This window comes from Ursus americanus, chromosome 4 (genome assembly GCF_024610735.1).
Source record: "Ursus americanus isolate L20-20 chromosome 4, mUrsAme1.1.p, whole genome shotgun sequence".
Lineage (NCBI taxonomy): Eukaryota > Metazoa > Chordata > Mammalia > Carnivora > Ursidae > Ursus > Ursus americanus.
In genome coordinates, this window is record NC_142130.1 from 27,986,052 (window position 1) to 28,008,093 (window position 22,042).

At 36.6% G+C, this 22,042-nt stretch overlaps 1 protein-coding gene across 2 annotated transcripts in view; it reads right to left on the reverse strand.

Moving 5' to 3' along the window:
- FGF12 (fibroblast growth factor 12) overlaps positions 1-22,042 on the reverse strand; it is a 537,364-nt gene that overhangs the window by 172,084 nt on the left and 343,238 nt on the right. For both annotated transcript variants that reach the window (XM_087861515.1, XM_045811242.2), the window contains one exon: positions 8,175-8,278. In XM_087861515.1, the coding sequence (XP_087717641.1) occupies positions 8,175-8,278 (104 nt within the window). The remainder of the gene's footprint in view (positions 1-8,174; positions 8,279-22,042) is intronic.

Sequence of the window (22,042 nt, forward strand, 5' to 3'; positions counted from 1 at the left end):
TATCAAACCAAAGAGTAGTGTTGGGAACCACCCTTGACCGGAACGTACAGTTGGTGTTAGAAGTGAAGGTGGTCTTGGAGACTGTGCTCTCTAACTTTGTACTGGCCCAAACTTCTTGCAACAGGTAATTATTATGATAAGTGGAATGTCTAGGAAGATAAGTCTGTTTATTTTACCCATTTTCATATGCTCACTATATGGTCTAATGTCTAGTATGTGGTAGATTCCAATAAATATATATCGACTGAATTTTAGGTTTATTAAGGCTGACTTTGACGGCAAAGGAGCATTTGTGCTGTGGACTGTAAGATCACCAATGTAATCATAGTTAACTGTTCACCTGCTGTATATAATTTGCTCCATCTATACTTGGAATAGGCAATTCTTTAAAATTCAACAAGTTCATTGAGAGCTTTCCTTTATCAGAGAATGTACTTAATGTTGTGACTGGGGGAAATATATGGCGCAGGTAGCAAAAATGAATATGAAATAATTCCTTCCCACTAGAAAAACAGACACATAGTACTGTGATACTAAAGCAGAAGTAGTATCTAATTAATGGAAAGAGTTCACATATCGGTAAGATACGAACGGCAAGGAAGGTTAAGAATTACATAGGTACAGAACAACAACAACAAAGTCAAATATAACAGCATCATCAATGTAACAATAGTAGTATTACTTTCATCCTTTATGCATTTTATTATGCATATAACTCCCTATAATAATTATCTAAAATATTTTATCACCAATTTCTTAACCTCCCATTTGAAAATAATCTGACTTTAGAATTTTATATCAAACAATCCTTATCTGTAATTGTTTTATCTATACAAGGTTCAGTTCAAACTAATAAAAATATAAAAAGATACCAATCATAGAGTAAATTTACAGAGGATGGTAGAAGGAGGAGATTCAGACTACACCTTCTCTGTATATGACGAAAAGATGCAACCCTCCCCACTCCCACACAAATGCCTTTAAGCATTGTGATAATATGACAAAATTTAGGCTGTTTTACAAGCTTTTTCAAAATCTTGTAAACCTCAAAGAGATTGAAACACCAAACAATATTAAAACTCAAGTCAGTTACAACCGGTTAAATAGCAAAAATTTTAAAATTAAGGGCACTATCTGAATAAGGTAAAATTTGTAGGAAAATCTGTCTCAACAGATTGTGACACAGCAGTGTTTCCTGAACTACTGAAGAAGGTGTTTCAGGAACAGAAGTTTCTAGCATTTGTGAGCTTCTTTTGTGTGAGAAAGTGATGCCTTCTAGAACTTTTATTTACTCTACTTTACCAAAAAAAGTATCACTTAAAGCCATTAAAATTATTTTGGGCTTCCTTTCAAAATGGCACAATAAATACAAACTTAATCAAGGGGGCAAAAGAACTATACACTGAAAACTACAAAACATTGCTGAAAGAAATTAAGGAAAAAAACAAATAAATGGAAAGACATCTGTGTTTATGGATTGAGAGATTTAATATTGCCAAAGTAGCCATATTACTCAAAACAACCTCCAGATTCAAAGTAATCCCTATAAATCCCAATGGCATTTTTTTTTCAGGAATGGGAAAAAAAAATCCTCAAATCCACATGGAACCTCACAGGATTCTGAATAGTCAAAACAATTTTGATTAACAACAACAACAAAAAAGGTGGAAGACTCACACCTCCTGATTTTAAAACATCTTACAAACCTACAGTAATCAAAAATTTTAGTACTAGCATAAAGACAGACATATAGATGAATGAAACAAAATAGAGAACTCAGAAATAAACTCTCACAAATATGGTCCAGTGATCTTTGGCAAGGGTGCCAAGACTACACAATGGGGAAACGATAGTCTCTTTGATGTATGGTGTTGGAAAAACTGGGTATCTGTATGCAAAAAAATAAATATATAAAAGCGGACCCTTACCTTATACTGTATGCAAAATTTAACTCAAAATGGATTAAAAACCTAAATGTAATACCTAAAATTATAAAATTCCTAGAAGAAAACATAGGAGAAAAACTTCATGACATTGAACTTGGCAATGATTCATTGGATATGAAACCAAATTCACAGGCAACAAATGTAAAAATAGATAAGTGGGATTACATCAAAGTTTCTGCACAGCAAAGAAAACAATCAACAAAGGGAAAAAGTAACCTACAGAACAGGAAAAAATATTTGCCAACCATATATCTGATAAGGAGTTCATATTCATATATAAAGAACTCTTATAACTTAACAGCCAAAAAACACATTTAGAAATGGGCAAAGGACTCAAATAGACATTTCTCCAAAGACATGCAAATGGCCAACATGTACACGAAAAGTGCTTAGCATCATTAATCCAAGGGAAATGCAAGTCAAAACTACAATGAGATATCACCTTGTATCTGCTAGTATGACCACTAACAAAGAAAGAAAGAAAGAAAGAAAGAAAGAAAGAAAGAAAGAAAGAAAGAAGAAGGAAATAACAAATGTTGGCAACAATATGGAAAAATTGAAACCCTTATACACTGCTGTTAGGAATACAAAATGATACAGCTGCTATGGGAAACAGTATGGAGACTTCCCAAAAAATTAAAAAGAAGGAAATTTTTTCAGACGCTACAACATAGATGAACCTCGAAGACATTACACTAAGTGAAATAAGCCAAGCACAAAAAGATAAATACTACATGATTCCACATATATGAGATATCTAAAGCAGTCAAACTCAGAAACTGAAAGTAGAATGGTGTTTGCCAGAAGCTGAAGAGAGGGCGGAGAGAATTGTTGTTTATGGGCACGGAATTTCAGTTTTGCAAGATGAAAAATTTCTAGAGATCTGTTGCACAACAATGTGCATATAGTTAACGCTACTGTAATGTAACACTTAAAACTGGTTACAATGGTAAATTTTATGTGTTTTTTACTATAACTTAAAAAAGAGAGAAAAAAGGCATGAGTTTAGACTATGTTGCACCCACTCTGCTCCAAACAGATAGCAGCGATGAATAAAATATAAAAATGTAAGATCTAAATGACATAGCCAGGTTCAAAGCAAGCTGAGCATCCCTGTGGAATGGAAACGAGCACCCCTGTGGAATGGAAATGAAGGATTTTGTAGGTTGGAGCTACAAGCTCCATATCTTGACATTGGTGCTGTGTCCCAGAGTTCCACTCTGGTCAAGTCAATGGGAATAAAATCCCTCTATGCAGGACGGGAACTGGAACCAGCCTACCTGCTCACACCAGTGGCTGTGATAGTTTTCCTGCTCCAACTGTAAAAAGGCTAAAATAAAAATGTTGATACTACTTTAGACAAGATCTAGTGACAGACACAGCCTCACAGTCAGAGGAACTAGACCTAGCCCAGGCTCCCTTCCCTAACCCCAATGTTACCCTAGGATAGGAACCTTGCAATGACTCTAACATCTTATGCTAAACTGGGACCACTGGAGGCTGGATAGCAGCAGCAACAACAACAACAACAACAAACTAGAAAGTGAGGGCAGAGCTCAGAGGAAGAAGATCATGAGGTGGGGCAGGGAAGGGGAGAGAAATGTTCCTGCAGACCAAAATTTCAAACACATGGAGAACTAATTTTAAATTCTAAGATAATTTCAACCTAATTCTAAAAATGATAGCCAACAAAATCAATGATTAAAAACATGAATTCATTACCAAAGAAATGAAACTTACAGGAAAGTCTGACGAAGTATTATAAGAATGCTCAGAGAGATAAATGAGTTAGTAACTTTCCATAAAAAGAGCTAGATAGTAAAAACAGGAAGAAATCAATCAAAATTAGATGGATATTACCCAGAAACCACTGGACATCCAAAAATCAAAAACACAGTGATTGAAATCACAAACTAGCTGGCAATAATTCTAAAGTAGATGAATCTGAGCTTCTAACGTAAGTCATTTTGAGCATTATCAGCATCAAAATAGAGAAATAAAATGTACACGGGTTAAGAGTTAAAGTTTCCCAGAATGGACAAAATATGAATCTTCAGATTAAAAGTACACTCTGGGGGCGCCTGGGTGGCACAGCGGTTGAGCGTCTGCCTTCGGCTCAGGGCGTGATCCCGGCGTTATGGGATCGAGCCCCACATCAGGCTCCTCTGCTATGAGCCTGCTTCTTCCTCTCCCACTCCCCCTGCTTGTGTTCCCTCTCTCGCTGGCTGTCTCTATCTCTGTCGAATAAATAAAATAAAATCTTTAAAAAAATAAAAATAAAAGTACACTCTGAATTTCTAACAAGATAAATTGCGATAGATTCACAACAGGTATTATAGTTGGATGTGTAAAACATGAAACACAAAAAGGAAATTGTTTTCCATATAGTTACCTACAAAGGAAAGAATATCCAACTGAGCAAACTTCTCATAGTCAACAACAGATGTCAGAAACCAATGGAATATAATTTTCAAAGTGCTGGAAAAAGTACAGGTCTACTGGAATCATAAAATTATCTGAACTATAATTCAAGAGTGAAAGTGAAAAGAAGACATTGTCATGGACACCAGGACAAAAACGAATTCACCACCTACAGACCCTCCAACTCAAAACAAAGATTTCTTTTAGAAGAAAAATAAATTTCACAGGGGCTAAATTTGATATGCACACAAAACAAAAAAATATATGCATAAAAATTATTTTAAAGATTGGTAAATTTAACTATTAGCTATAGAATAATAAGTAATCACGCATATGATTTTCTTTTAAAGTGTCACTAATCAAATTGGTGAGAACTATGGTGGTGTTTACTAGATAAGGCAACATCCCAAGGTCAACCAGCTTTGGGGAAGGAGGACAGAAACACAAAATAAAATATTTAGCAGACTATATACTTATATATGCATGTTAAAAAAAATAAGGGTAAATCACTAAAGACATAGAATTATAACCTACATTTATAAACTAGCAAAAGAATAAAAACAGAATAGAAAAAAAGTGTCAAACCAAGGAAATAAAAAAAGAACATTGGAAGCAAAAGAAAAAAAATACAAACTACAATGGTAAAAACAAATTCAGATGCATCAGCAATCTCATTAAATGCACATGAATTAAACTCCACTATTAAAACACAGATTTTTCAGAATGGATCTTAAAATTTTAACTCTATGCTACCCAGCACTCACTCCATCTTTCCCATTCTCCCGCCTCCTGGTGAGGGGGAGAAATCAGATGTCCAACGGAATTCATTCCCAGTTTAAAAATGGACACAAACCAGGTGAATGACACTAGATAAATGATACCATTTGGACTCTAAGTAGCTTCTTTAGGACCAGCTGGGTTTGCCCCCAGGCACATGCCAACGCCCCGTCCCTGCCATATACTGGCTATGGCCTCCATTGGTGTGCCTAACCACACTATTTAACATGAAGTAGGAAACTGCTTTTTAAAAGAAAACCTCGTCTTAATATACACCAAAAACACCTCAAGAAAGCCTATGTTAACAGCCTGCTTTTAACTGACCACGGAGCCCCTGGATGTGCTGGTGCTCTCCTGCTGAGGCATGCCGTACAGAGGGACTCAGTACTACAGAAGTGATGGAGCCTTGCTCTCTTGTCTTTCAGGTTTGCCTCCCCTAGTATCAGCCTTCTCTAGTCTTAAAACAATATCTTCAGGCCTGTGCCCACCGTTTAAAATTAAACAGAACAGAGACTCCAGAAATGGACCCTCAACTCTATGGTCAACTAATCTTTGACAAATCAGGAAAAAATATCCAGTGGAAAAAAGAGTCTCTTCAATAAGTGGTGCTGGGAAAACTGGACAGCTACATACAGAAGAATGAAACTAGACCATTCTCTTACACCATACATAAAGATAAACTCAAAATGGATAAAAGACCTCAATGGGAGACAGGAATTCATCAAAATCCTAGAGGAGAACATAGGCAGTACCTCTTCGACATTGGCCACAGCAATTTCTTTCAAGACACATCTCCAAAGGCAAGGGAAATAAAAGCAAAAATGAACTTTTAGGACTTCATCAAGATAAAAAGCTTCTGCACAGCAAAGGAAACAGTCAACAAAACTAAGAGGGAACACATGGAATGGGAGAAGATATTTGCAAATGACATTACAGATAAAGGGCTGGTATCCAAGATAGATAAAGAGCTTCTCAAACTCAACACCCAAAAACCAAATAATCCCGTCAAAAAATGGGCAGAAGACATCAACAGACACTTCTCCAAAGAAGACGTGCAACTGGCTTATAGGCACATGAAAAAATGTTCAACATCACCAGCCATCAGGGAAATACAAATCAAAACCACAATGAGATACTACCTTACACCAGTTAGAATGGCAAAAATTAACAAGGCAGAAAACAACAAATGTCGGCGAGGATGTGGAGAAAGGGGAACGCTCTTACATTGTTGGTGGGAATGGAAGCTGGTACAATCACTCTGGATATTAGTATGGAGGTTCCTCAAGATGTTAAAAATAGAGCTACCCTATGACCCAGCAATTGCAGTACTAGGTATTTACCCCAAAGATACAGATGTAGTGAAAAGAAGGGGCACATGCACCCCAATGTTCATAGCGGCAATGTCCACAATAGCCAAACTGTGGAAGGAGCCGTGATGCCCTTCAACGGATGACTGGATAAAGAAGGTGTGGTACATATATACAATGAATATTACTCAGTTATTAGAAAAGATGAATACCCACCATTTGCATCAACATGGGGAGGTGGAGGGGCAGAGGGAGAAGCAGCCTCCTTGCTGAGCAGTGAGCCGAGCCCGATATGGGATGTGGGGCTTGATCCCACAATCCTGAGATCATGACCTGAGCCCAAGGTGCCCCAAAACTTTTTTTTTAAAGCTTAACTAATTGGAATTACTCAAAAAAACAATCTTTTTCTTTGCTTATTTTAATTCTTAGATTTAAAACACAGACTCACAATAAGCGGACATTAAGAACTGTTAGAATTATGGCACATTAAGAATGAAAGCTCATTTTCCTTTTAACCAAAATGTATTTATCTGTGTTATACCGAATAGAACGGTTGAAAAAAATGTGCATGTACACATCTAGTATATGAATTTAAATGCATATCTGAATATGCTCAGGAATAAAAGAGTAACTTAAAAAATCCTAATATGAATGACAGACATATCACTAAAAAGCAAGCATAGTATAGCAGAGATTCATTTAACTGAATATGAAAAGAGTTTAATAAAAGCTATTTAATAGTCAATTTAGAATCTAATAGGCATAAGTGAACTTCCTGAATAACTATGCTATTTACTGAGATCATAGAAAGTAAGGGTGGAAATCTTTAACCATGATTTTCAAGGATATCTCTTCATGGACTACAAATAGCATATTCCCTTATGAGAGAACAGAAATTATACATATACATGAGATCCAGTGCAGCCACACTCTCCCAGTGCATAAATTATTATCTCGAGGGTCCAACAGGCATCAGACAAGAGTCAACTACTTTAAAATATGGCAGTGCTCATAACGTAGCCACTGGTGCTACCGAATTTTGTCAGTTTAAGGTTGAAAAGAGATGTTAAGTAACATGGTGTCCAACACACTCTGTTACAGGTCCAGAAATTCAGCCAAAGAGGGGAGGTAACTCGCCCAAAGAGAAATAGTAACTGAAATGTAAATAAAACTCAAATATCCAGCCCCTAATTCAGAGCTCGTTCCATAAATTCACCGGTCTTTGAAGTGACCGGTTATGACAGGAGCCTGATGTATTCGGTACCGAACAGATCGGTTAAATACAAACAAAACACAACCTATTCTGAAAGTTTTTTCTCCACAACAAGACAGAGAAGACTCCCAGACAAACTGAAGAATTTAACTTCTTAAACCATGTGCTTAAAGGAGAAGTAACAGGAGGAAAGAAAAACGTTTTACCTCTTGAATTAAAAAGAAAGGTAACATTCGAAAGCTTGACTTATCCTCTAGAAGGAGAAGCCAGACGAAGAGAATTGGTATTGTATAGTGAGTAACAAGCTCTTTCTCAAGAGGGCATGATTCTTTACATTGTAAATTGTAAAAATCTTAATAAAATCCTGACATATTTAGAAAAATCTTAAATGACTTCAACTTCTCATTTTCTTCCCTAAAATACTGGTTACTTCACTAGGTCTCAATGCCAGGTTACGTGGGCACACAAGCACACGCACACACACACACACACGCTTTACAAGGTACTCACTGAGCTGTAGAGATAGCCTTCACCGTTCATGGCCACATAGAGGCTGGCCTTCACCCCTTGGATAGCCACCACACGCAGGCCCACAGGAATTAGATTGAAGAGGGCTAGAGAGGAAAAAAAGAAGACAGAGAGGAAAGAATCAGTGACCTTTTGAATAAATCATCCTGCTTCTTAAGATGACTCTTTTGAGAATTAAAAACTATGAATTGAAGTTAGTAGGGAGAGACAGGGAGACTGAGGAGATGAGGAGAACTGGCTTCTTGTCTCTGCACCACCTTTAATTACCTATATGACCCCAGGTACATCCCATAAACTCATTTGTAGTAAAGGGGTTACATTCCATTAGAAGGTCTATATGGGCCCCACAGTTTTGTTTCACAAAATGAGCACATACTCAAACAGTGTAATAAGTTTTTTTTCAAACAAATAAATAATTCGAACCAAAACATTCTCAACAGTAGAAAACATAATTGTGGACATAAGTAATAATAAAATGTGATTTTTATAACCTATGCCAGAGCGTCTCATTTTCAGATTTTTCCCTGTGCTCCTAAACATTGTCTTGAATACAGAAGATAAAGATAAAAATCACTGGCTTATTCTTAGCTACCTTGGTGGAATGAGAGCATTTCTTTTTATAGTTCAATTCTTCTACATGTAAATGTAGTTATATAAATAGATCGATCAATAATTGATAGCTTAAGCTCTAATTGATATATTTTATATCTCAGAATATATATATATATACACACATATCTATATAGACATGCACAAAACCACTAAAACCATTAAAAATTAACTTGTTAAATTTAATTCAATATCCTAGGATGAAATGGGAACCTGCTTGTAGTCTTTAAATATTTGGGTGGCCCATCTCTGAAGATATTCAACAGTCTACATGTCTACTTGGAGAAGGTACTCGAATACCCGACAGAAAAACAAGAAGATAATCTATTTTTCTTCCAACAATGCATTTTTATGAATTATATCCCTAGGACTACTCTAGTTACTGGTGCAATTATAAAATGAGCATAAGCATGAAACATTGCCCCTTCCCTGAAAGAATTCTAATTACATAAGAGAAGAAAGTAATCATACAGGCTCTACAGATGACAACATGGCTATGGACTAAAGAGTTCACAGCTGCATTCATAAGAGCATGTATCTGTAGGTCACTTTAACATCCTGGTTTAGTTGGAAGTTCTTATCCCTCTTTTCAACTGATAAAATGTCCATCAGTTCTGGTCATCTTCTTAGTTTTGAATGTAAAATGTATGAAAATCCACCCAAGGGCTACTTGGAATGCCTGATTATTCTCGGTTTCTCTCAACTTGGGATGGTAAGCTAAACCACACACACACACACACACACACACACACAGAGTATTTGGCTTCTAGTCAAATGTTCAGTTGATAGTGTAGAGGATCAAGCCTGAGACCAAAGGTTCACTATAGCATGTTTTAATTCCTAGATGTGCTTGACACTGGACCAGTCTCTGCCTCTTTGAACGTGTTTCCTCATTTGTCATGAAAGTTGTGATTAGATCTTAGGAGATGCTCAAGAATTCTTAGCTAGCTCCATTTGAATCTGAACTGGTTTTGTTGTTCCTACGTTCTTACCACTGTCCTTGTGCTACTGAAATAACTTAAGAAGTACAAGACCTTAAAGTCTAGTTGGGGAGAGAAAGCTAAGACATATGGAATAATCTGATACAGTGTATAATTTTTTTCTATAATTAAATATAATATATGCATTCTATATATATTCTCTATGTTACAGAAGTTCAGGAAAATGGAAGATCTGTGTGGCCTGAAATATTCAGGAAATGTCTCACATGGAAGATGGGACCCAGGCTGACACTTAAAGAAAGGGCCGAATTTGGGTAAGCCAAGTACAGGAAAAACATTTTGGTGGCACAGGACTTTAGGTGGTTCTGGAAGAGAATGATGTGTACAGAAAGGGACCGGTAAATTGGATTTGATTCATACTAGGGAGAAATGGGAATGAACACCATGTAGATAAAATAGGGATAAATATCTGAATGTCTGTCACTCTAATCTTAGAGATCTAAACTTTGCCAAATGGAAAACAAGACGCGTGACGCATAAAGATTCGAGCAACAGACTACAAAAAAAGTGTGAGATTTGCAGACAACATAGTTTCTAAACTCACCACTCAGAAGCTACCTGGCTTGGAGCCATTCATTTAACCTCTGCTTTAATTTTCCCATCTGTAAAATGAACATAATAATCCTTACTGCATAGTGTTTACAGAAGAATCAAATGCATTATCATATGCTTGAAAGTGTTTCATAAACAGAGAGGTGTTCTCTGGATATTAGAGTTCTTTGTCATTAATCTATGATTCTTTTGCTTGTCAAATAAGGTTCCATAAGGTCTGATGTAACAACTGACATAGTCTCACTAATATCTATTGGTTAATATTCAGAAGATCGCTTAATACTTTAAAAAAATAAATACTTTATTTTTGTGCAACACTTAATTTTCAAAATGCTTCAATTCATCATTGTATTTGACCCTCAACCACCAGCACTATGGACCATTTAGGACAGAATGATTATCCTAATTTTTAGAAGGACAAACAGGTTCAGAGAGGTAACCCAAATGAAACTGCACCTGAACAAAGGTTTTTAGGCTCTCTCATATGGCTATCTGCCTAAAATATTGTGTGTCCTCCTTCTTCCGTTTTAATTTCCCCTAGTATCCATTCTTGTTTTTTCACAAAGTCAGACTGCTTAGCTACATTTCTCTACATATCACGCAGCTGGCTGTGGTTATGGACTCAGTAATGGCCAATGAGATGCTGGCAGAAAGGTCTCTGTATATTTGAAGACTCTTTCCTTAGCTTCTAGGTTCCCTTTACCCTCTTCTCAACCCTCTGTGTTACTGCTGTTTGGACTGGGATGGGGGGGGGGGTGCGGGTGGCGGCTGGATCACCTGAGACCATGAAAACAAGGGCTACCCCCAAGGGAGCAGTGACAGGTGAGCTGGAAGGAGCTGGGTCTCTGAGGACATTGTAGGGCAATGGCACCAGGCCAGCATTCAATTACCTGGGTCTGGCTTTTATGTGAGAAAGATAAGGCCTTGTTATTTTAGTCTGTGTAATGCAGAGCCAACCCTAATCCTAGCTGATAGAGATTGTTAAAGAAAGCAGAGTTAATATGTAAGGTATCAACTAAATGTAAGATGCTTCTACATGGTAAATAAATGCAACTACTGGAAAGTATCAAGTTCCACGACAATTCTTATAAAAAAGAACAGTGAAATCCAAAATTGTGCAGAATATCTTTCTAACCTAAAGATTTCCCAGGACAAATGCTAAGAACATTGGTCCATTTGGCTGAAACAGCTATAACAAAGCAACTCTAAAGCCGTTCATACCTGAGGAGAGCGTGAAAATTACTAAAGCTAGGCAGGGACAAAAGCAAGAAGCTGCGAAAGTCATACACGAATGGGAAAGTGATAATGGCTTTTACATGGTATGCTTTAGGAGATTTAGCGAGTCCGTTAAAAAAAAAATCAGTAAACATTTTGGAATGAAACTTCTTAGTGGTAAAAGTTAAAAACTACTCTCCCTGGGAGGGTCTGCACCTGCCTCCTAAAATCTTGAAACGTGGCAAATGATGTACCCTTATCTGTTATTTCTCTTCATTGTAGCACACAGGCTCTAGCTCACAGGAGTCCTTTGCTACTCACAAGAACTCCTCCAGTCTTCCTCTCCCCCCGGCCAAGCCACAGGCCTTGAACTCCTAGTAAGCGGGCCACACCATTGTTCAGGCCCCTTGCATCTCATCAGGCCATTCCCCTGCTTACAACCTCCAGGGACTGCACGAAGTCTCCACCCTGACACTCAGCACCCTTTGCAATCTGGCTTCAAATGGCATTTGGAAGTTGATCACCGGCTACTCATTCCATTCACCATAACGGACGTTATAGAATTTTCCCATTTCCTAAGTTCCCCTTGATCTTTAATGAGGCTAAAGTTTCTTTTCTTTTGTTCTCTCTTTTTGAAAAACCTGTCTTCACTATTCAGTCGCACCATGAGTCCTACCCAAACCCTTTTGAGATGGCTGTCTCCTTTTCTATGATTGCGTAATTCATCGGTAGATCTCTGTAAGAGCATTTGGAACATGGTATTATAACCATTTATTTACACATCTGTCTCCATCCCTAAAATGAAAGAGTTCTGAGGGTGGGTCTCTATAATTTCTACCCCAGTTATACATACATATTTTATATTCAATAAATGTTATTGATCATAAGAGTCATGAAAAGACACATTTCCAGAATTTGTGGTTTTCTTATTGGAATAAAAGTGCTTTTTTTTAAGACAAAAAAGAAATTAAACACTTAAAAACATCTCAGCCTGATCGTAACAGTTATATATACACACAGCATACATTTCTGCTACATGATACTATTCCTTCTAATATATGTATTTACTGGTTCTAGTAATTTGATCACCCTCTTCCTACTTTTAACCCCATATTTTTGCTTACTACATTCTCTGTGGTTGGAATGTTCTTCTTGTTGTAGCTTCATATTGAAACCCCTGCCATGCTTGGAATGACACACCAAATATCAATGCTTTCTCTCACTTCTAAGCTGCCCTTGTCCTGAATCTAGGCAATTTTCACCACAATTTATAATTTTCTTCCTTTAAAAAAAAACAAACCCAAAACATGTTTCTGTCCTAACCACAGGTAGACTGTGAGCTCTCCAAACAAATATCTCATCTAAGACACACTTATATAATATGGGGAAAAGGAGCGAGGGAAGAAAAAAAAAAAGAGAGACAGAGACAGAAACAGAGAGAAAGAGACAGATTGAGAGAATAAACAGAGTAGTATATATTCTATTTCTATTCAGGATCCCAGTAAACATTTGCTGAAGACTACCATTATAAGCCAAAGAGAGTACAAGCACTGAATCCGATATTCAGGCATTTTCTCAATCTTGTCCTTTCCTAAAGGAATATCTCATTCTAAACCTTTACGTAAATCTAACTCTTGTATTTTGAAAAGTGAAATGATGGAATTGGTATTCTTGGGATCCATATGAAACTCAATCACCAAACCACATGGAAAAATGGTTTGAAAAGAGTAACGAGGGGAAAGGATAGTTTCTTCAACAAATGGTGCTAGAAAAACTGGATATCAACATCCAAAAGAATGAAATTGGACCCCTATTTTATACTACACACAAAAATAACTCAAAATGGATTAGAAATCCAAACATAAGACCTGAAACTATAAAATTCCCAGAAGAAAATAGGGAAAATTTGTTGGCGTTGGTCTCTCCAGTGATTTCTTGCATATAACACCAGAAGTGCGCAACAAAAGCAAAACTAGACAAGTGGGACTACATCAAACCAAAAACCCTCTGCAAAGCAAAGGAAACAATCAACTGAATTAAAAGGTAACCTGCAAAATGGGGAAAAAATATCTGCAAACTGTATAACTGATAAGGTGTTAATATCTTACATATAAAGTAACTTCTACAACTCAACAGCAAAAACCCAAATAACCCAATTAAAAAACCACCAAAAGACTTGAACAGACACATCTCCAAAGACAATATACAAATGACCAATAGGTACATGAAAAATGTTTAACATCATTACTCACCAGGGAATGCAAATTAAAACTATGATGAGATACCACCTCATACCTGTTCAAATGGCCACTCTTGATAGATAGATAGATAGATAGATAGATAGATAGATAGATAGATAGATAGTGTTGACAAGGATGTGGAGAAATTGGGAACTTTGTATACTACTGATGGGAATGTAGAATGGTACAGGCAATATAAAAAATAGTATGGAGGTTCCTCAAAATTTAAATACAGAACCACCATACGATCTAGCAATCCCACTCCTGGGATATATGAAAAAAGTTGAAATCAGGATCTCAAAAACATATACGCTCTCCAATGTTCATTGCAGCATTATTTACAATAGTAAAGATATACAAATAATTTAAATGTCCATGGACGGCTCATTGGAAAAAGACAATGTAGTACATACAAATCAGGAGGACATTGTGCTAAGTGAAATAAGCTAGTCCTAGCATTACTCCACTGCATTATTCCACTAACATGGTGTATCTAAAATAATTAAACTCATGACAGCAGACAGTAGAATGGAGGTTGCCAGGAGCTAGAAGGAGGGGCCAATGGGTAGTTCTTATTCAAAGGATATAAAGTTTCAGTTATGCAAAATGCGTAAGTTCCCGCGATCTGCTGTACAACACGGTGCCTACAGTTAACAATACTAAATTGTGCACTTAAAAAAAATATGTCAAGAGTGGATCTCATGTTAAGTGTTCTCACAAAAAAAAAAAAAAAAAAAAAAAGGAAAAGCAAAGGGGCACAAAGAAAATTTTGGAATTGATGGTATGTTTATTACCTTGATTGTAGTAATGGCTTCTTGAAGGCATACATATATCAAAACTCAACAAACTGTATACATCGAATACGTACAGATTTGGGGTTTTTTGTATGTTAAATACACCTGAAGAGAACCATGTGTGTGTGTGTGTGTGTGTGTTTTAAGTAATGAAGGAAAATGGTAAAAAAAAAAATCGAGTAGATGAATTGCATTGATACACTCAGTTCTCTACTTTTCCTTGCATTTATATGCTTTGCCATATAAATTTGTAATGCTCTAGAAGGATATTCTGCCCTATCCCTTGACACGGGGCTCAACCACATGACTTGCTCTGGCCAAGAGGATGTTAGCAAATGCAAGCAGAGTCTGAAAAAGAGCTCATTTTTTCCCATTGCTCATTTTGCCTCTGCCTTTGCATTAAGAACATGCACAGACTAACCCGCTGGTGCCAGGAAGAGGATGAAAGATACTTAGAGCTTCACAAAGTGGCCTCAGTAATCCAGCCAAGGCAATTCTAGGTCAACTGACAGATAGCTGACCTCCAGATACGTAACCGAGACAAGATCTACAGAGCTACTTGTCAACCACCCCAGACAGATGAGACATAAACACTGCTGTTGCATGACATGGAGGCTATGGGATTGCTGGCATACAGCATTATTGTAATACTGTAATGACTAGCAAAAGTTATTGACTGGGGGACGGAAGGGACGGATTTGAAATGCCCTGATATCATATAACCAAAAATTCTCATATTGGTAACAATCCTTAACATGTACATGATATTACCAATGATGAGCTGCGAAACTAAAATAAACTTTAATAAATTGAAATAAAATTATAAAGGATAATTTTTGATAAATTATGCTACAAGAAAGACTGAATGATTTTTTTTCAGGAAATAATTACAAGATTGTTGTCATATGAAAAGATGTTCAAAGGTTATACACAAAAATAAGGGAAGAGAAATGTATAGACTTGCATCCATCAAGTAATTAATTAAAATACTAACTTTCCCTAGATCTTATCATCTTTGTGATAGCTTTCAGCTTTTTAAAATTTGATCTTTTGTGACTTATTTTCTCACTTAATTTTCTAAGGGAATACCTAAAATTGCATAAGTTTTAGGACCTACAAAATTTCAGTCAGTCTCAGGTTGAAATTTAAGTGGCAGGAGAGGATGAAAGAAAAGTAACACATGAGGAAGGAAAACCTAAAAAGATTATATTCATGGAATGCCTACTTTTCTTCAGGAATCATGCTAGGCATTCTGACATGTAAAATGTCACTTTTAAAATAAGTATCTCACTACTTGGCTTTATTTCAGGGTATAAAAAGTCCTAACTTCTTTTTTGGGTACCAAGTGAATAAAGAAGGGAATGAAAATTGTCATCCTAAACTTTAGGGTATGATTCCATAGCCTTAGCCATGTGAACTCTCATACGATATCTTGTAAGTATCTCTATCACGTCTCTGATTCAAAAACTATGCATTCTTTCCATAAATATCTGTTGAGCACTTAGTATATGCCACATGTCGTGCTTAGGACAGGGAAATAGTGATGGAGCCAACAGATGTGGTCCCTGGAGGATAAACCTTCACCTGTAATCCTTCCTGAGGTTCCTACTATTCTGTGGGCAACTCGAAAGCCCTGGAAACTGTTATTATTATCCTTGTTGCCTAGCATATAGCATCCTGGTCTCACAAGCCACTATCCAATATTTGCCAAATAAACAAATGAATCAGCAGTGGTTTTTTTTTAAGCTTCCTTATGCATAGCTTTTCTTGGTTGTATTTCCAGCATCCAAGAAAATTAAGCATGCAAGAAAAGCATGCAAGAAATTAAGCATACAAGGAAAAAACTGACAATATTTACCACATGTAGAATATATTTAAATATGGAATCTAAAGGGAAAGCCAGAAAATTTACATGACACAAAGTTTGAGAGAGCAAAAGCACAGGATGCATGGGGCTAGTGTGTGTGAATGCTGAAGCAGGTTTTAGAAGGAAAGAAGAAGAAAGGAAGAGTTTGGGGAAATCTGTTACAATCAAGATATTAGACTTCTTATAAAATTATACTGGACCTTGTAAAAGTGCTGCGTTCTTATCCAACTTAATTTCTACCTGACTGTTATCCACACAAACAATTCCCATGACAAAAAAAAAGGTAGCAGTCAATCCAAAGCACATCAGACAGCATTTACCATGACAACCAATGAAGATGCAAAGGAGAAGGAGAAGAGGAAGAGAGGAAAAGAAAGAGAAAGGAGGGAGAAAAAATTATGAGCTCATTATGAACTCTTCTTTACAACAGGTAAATCTGGTATCTTCCCAAGCAACTTGTAAGGACGGCTTCCTTATTGCTTGCAATAGTGAACAGGTATAAAAGAGCATATGTCGTGTTTCCAAATTCTGGGTTGAACCTGAAGAATAGGCAATGGAAAACATGCATTCCATGACACACTAAAAACCGAAGTTAAATTTACAGTGGAAGATAATGAGAGAGAATAGAGATATTTGGGTTTATAATCTGTGTACTCTGAATATTAGATTGTCTTGAAAATTATCATTTCCTACCCACCAAAATGTTCTCAATAAAGATACTTCATTACAGTGTGAATAATATCATATCCTACAAAAATCTGAACATAAAATCAAGTTGGCACTAGGTTATTTTTCCTTATAATCCTATAGTCTCCTGTAATAACATTTGTAATTATAGTATTTATAGTAATATTTATGTCACTCAATTGGTTTTTCATTAGTCATGAAAATAATATTTATTTCTGGCCTTTATTTATCATTTACTGAGGTCAATTCTACCCCCTCTTCATTTTCAATAGGAAAATCTTATAGAATAGTCAACAATCTAAGAAGAGATAGATAGTCTGGGCTCTTAACTCCTCCAACACAAAAGTGGTCATAAAAATTATGGTACAATGGAGTATTCACTCAGGCAAATTAATCGCTGCCTCATTCTAATTCCACACCATTACACAACACTTACCACATTGCTTTTTCATATTTATATGTTTGCCTGAATCTCCGAGCAAACAAGGAATTTTTCGAGAACATGAAATACATTTTTTTTCATCCAAGGTACATTGCACAGTAGAAGCTTAAACAATTGTGGTCATTGAGCTTAACTTTCTAAAATAGCTTTCCTTCCAGAATTTAAGGGAAAGATATGAGAGTCCCTACTTTAGCTTTTAAGGAAACAAGAGTAGGATGAAGACTGAACTTGGAGGATACAGGTCTCAGTCATGAGCTGTAGTTCTACCATTTAACAGCTTTGTGACCTTGGTGACTAGAAGTAATGTAACCTCACTGAGCCTTCGTGTCCACTCTGAATGTTTCACTGACTTGGTATGATGATGAGTTAAGATAATACTTTTTAAATACTTGTTAAACTATAAAAGTAAAGTACAAAGTATCATTACTGATGTAGCTAGAGCTTTCTCAATGGGTGGGGGGTAAGGGACGCTTGGGTCATCATTATCTCATATCTTAAGGTTCTTAAGATATCATGGCAGAAAAAAAAGCAACATATTTCATCTTACATATTTAAGATTCAGTGAGCAAATATAACTATGTATTTAAAATAAAACAATGAAAACAATATAAAAATCAACATACTTTAGGGTATGTGATTCAGTGCTTTCAGTCTGATGCCTTACCTTATAAACACTTGGTCAAATAATCCAATTGTCTGATTTATTTTCTCCCCTAAATTTACCGACATCTGGAACTGATGAGTGGTTTGGGGCTTAGAGACTTAATATTGTTTTTCTAAGCATTGGCCGATAGCAAATATTGTGAATTTTCAACATAGTGAAAATAAACAACAGCATGATCCCTTTCTTGGGCAGAAGCTAGTAGAAATGTTGCCTTAACTCTGGCAGAAATTCTGCCACTGGTTTTTAAACCTGATAGTATCATAGAACCTTTCCTGTGTTACTTCAGAAGTGTTCAAAAACTTGCATAATTAACCAGTCAATTCAATGTGATTCTTTTTCTTAAGATGAAAAATGAAGCATGTCACCATCGATAATAAAAGCAAATGCCCATCATCACTCATCCTCTGCAGCCACTTTGTCTTACACATCAGACTTGTCTTATGGTCCACATGAAGAGCTCGGAACAGCACAGGTGTCAGTCCAGATCAAAGGGCAGAAACATCCTCCAAGAAATCTTTCATATTTCAAAGGTTTTAGATTTACATCTTTCACAAATCTTCCATCAAACACTAAGTTGCCAAAATTGACACTACAGCCTATTAGGTTTATTCATTAATTCATCACATATACTCCAGACACTGTGCTAGGCACTTGTAATACACTGACGTAAAAGACAGACTTGGTACCTGCAGTCATAGTGGTGAAAGTCTATAAAATAGAAAAAAATAACTCCATATGTGGACTCTGCAATCATCGGATGAGGGCACTGAATCTCGAAGATGTGGTTTTCCCAAGGTCATGAAGACAGCCAAGAAAGGACTAGGATGTGAACCTAGGTTCTAGTGGCCATAAGGCTATAAAATAGTGTTGCTGTTGAGAAATAAAAGAGAATTTCTAGTAACAACAATCTAAATAGCTGTAAAGGAAGTGAGGGAAAAAATGGAACTATAATAAATACATTTGGAAGCCTTAAAAAGAATTTGTCAGCCAAGCAGAAATTTCCCACTCAGAAAGTACAAAACCTTTAGTTCCTCTTAGTTAAAATTACACACAGACAACAAAAGCTTACTTGCTTGAGATGGTTTAGATATGCACAACCAAAGCTTTGCACTTCATTATCATTAACTACCAAAACAAGAAAGCACTTCTGAAAATTTGTGCACACAATACTGATGAGCAATTACATTTAAATAGTGGGAAGTCAGTGAAAAAGCCACAAGGAAACATTCATAATTCCACTCAAGTTATACTGACACTGACACGGAAATGTTATATTTACTCATCATGATTAATATACATGTATATACTATAAAATATCTATGATATGGTATAATATGTAAATATAAATTATATTTCTGCTTCATTCCAAAAATATTAAGTGGATCTATAGAAATAAATGTGGTAAGACTTTTTTTTTTAGAAATGGAGGAGGAAAAAAGAATTTGAAAAATAAGAGGATCAGTATTCTATACTTCAAAATGTTTCCACTCATTTCTCCTATTGTCCCTACATACAAAATTTTTCCAAAGTACATCTCATCTATCATTCGATTGCAATTGCTCAGTAACATTCATTGGTTCCCCGTGTCCTAAAATATAAAAGTGTAAACTTCCCAGGTGCCAGGTAAGCACTCTGAAACATGGTCCTGTGATACCTCCACATAATTTCCTTGCTAGACCCATTAGTCAGTTAATTTGTCCCCAAGATGGAAGGAGCTTTCTCCACTTGGTAATTCTGTGCCTCTTCATCTGAAATGAAGTTCTCCTGATCTTAGCTTATATATTTTGTTCCTATTCTTCAAGGCTGTTTAAAGTCCACTTTCTCTGAGCACTATTGCTTTTGGAGCTCTCTTCCATCTCTGATATCTAGTGATTTATTTTTTTCCCTAATCACTTGGCAGTACCAGTTCTACCTGGCATTATTACGTTTTATTTTACATAAAGGTTCAATCTCAACTTCATCTGCCATTCTAGGAGCAGCTAGAAAGCAGGAATTGTATGGGAATCATATTCATAACTTAGTAACTAGAACACACGTCTCCCTCAATATGTTGGTGCTAATGAAGATGAAGTCTGCATACAGCAGGCATATGGGAAACTCCAGTCATTCTGTCGTAGCCTCCCAGAACTGTGTCTTAAGAAGATATTTGAAGTTAGGCCACGATGACTGTTGTAAAACTTTAGTGATGTCTAAACAAAACAAAAGAATTTAGTGATGTCTGCTGTGGACCCAGGAGGGGCTGTTTGTCATCTCCAGCTTGTTTTATGATATGATATCAAGGAACATTCCATAAAAGGACAGCAATGATTTGCAGGGTACTTAACAATAATATCTTATTGTATAACTCTGTCCCAAGTTTTTCGCTGCATATTACTACCTTCTGGGAGTTTTGTTTGTTTGCTTTTAAATTCTGATTTACCTTGGCCACTCCCATACCAACTAAATAAAAGTCTCTGGGATTGAATATAGGTATCGATATTTTTTTAAATTCCTCATGTGATTCCAATGTGCAGCACTGCTAAAAAGCAATTTCATATTCAGTAGGTCTGGGGGTAGTTCTAACCAGCTCCCAGATGATGTTGTTGCTTATCGAACCTTACCAGTCAGTAGACCAATCTCCTGCAGCTTACAGGAAAGGCAGAATCTCGGGCCCACCAAGGCCTCCTGAATCAATTTGCATGTTCACAAGATTCCCAAATGATTACTAGGCACCTGAGATTCAAGAAGCACTGTTCGGGCGCAGTGGTTCTCAAAGTGTGGTCTTATGAACTTGTTAGAAATACAAACATTCAGCCCTTCTTCCAGACCTACTGATTCAGAAATTCTGGGAGTAAGGGCCCCAAAACCAGTAGTTTATCAAGCCCTCCAGGTGATTCTGATGCCCACTACAGTACAAGAAGCAATGTTCTAGGAGAAGTCACTGTTCTTACACTTCACGGCACGTCAGAATCATCTGTTATTTTAAAATACTGACGCCTTGGTCCCATCCTCAGAGATTCTGATTTTATTGACCTGGGCATCAGATTTTTTTAAAGTCATCCTGGTGATTCTAATGTTCAAAAATTTGGGAGCCATTGTTCCAGAGGACTTTGACATCAGTGGGAAGTAGCCTATCTTCCCTTGCATCTTGATAAGACTTACCCTGCTGAGATCACAAGCAGATTCAGAGGACCCAGAAGAGACCATGTGTAACTGTATTCATTTCTACCCACTATGAAGGAAATTCCAAGTGCAGTGGGGTTGAATCTTTCCCAGATTCAACTTCAATCAAATTCCCTTCAAGACGAGAAGGCTGGGTCTAGGGCCCAGCAGAGTGTTGAAACTGCATATGAGGCACCAAGAAGGCCTATTAACAATTCTTCACGTCTCTGTTCAGTCCTACACTTTCCCAGAAATTATTCTTGTCCAAAATTCAGGCAGCATAGATTTCTCTTCTTCAGACTTTTCAAAGCACTCTCTTCCATGAGGGTAGTTTGATATTATATATTTTAAGTCTTTACATGTAATTCCCATTTTACAGATGAGAAACTAAGATTTGAAAGTGCTAAGCAAATTGACCAAGTGTATACAGCTGGTAAATGGGGAAATGCATGTTAATTTCCATAACTGTCTGTCTCTGAAATTGTATGGGATATTCACAACACCACACTGCTTCCTTAAGGATCATAACTGATCCCCGCTACATACTAAAGTAACAATAAAATGATGTCTTCTGCCAATATCTAAGTAAGAGGAAGCAAAGAGAAGCTCTCTTTAGGATATTTTTAAAAATTCAATTA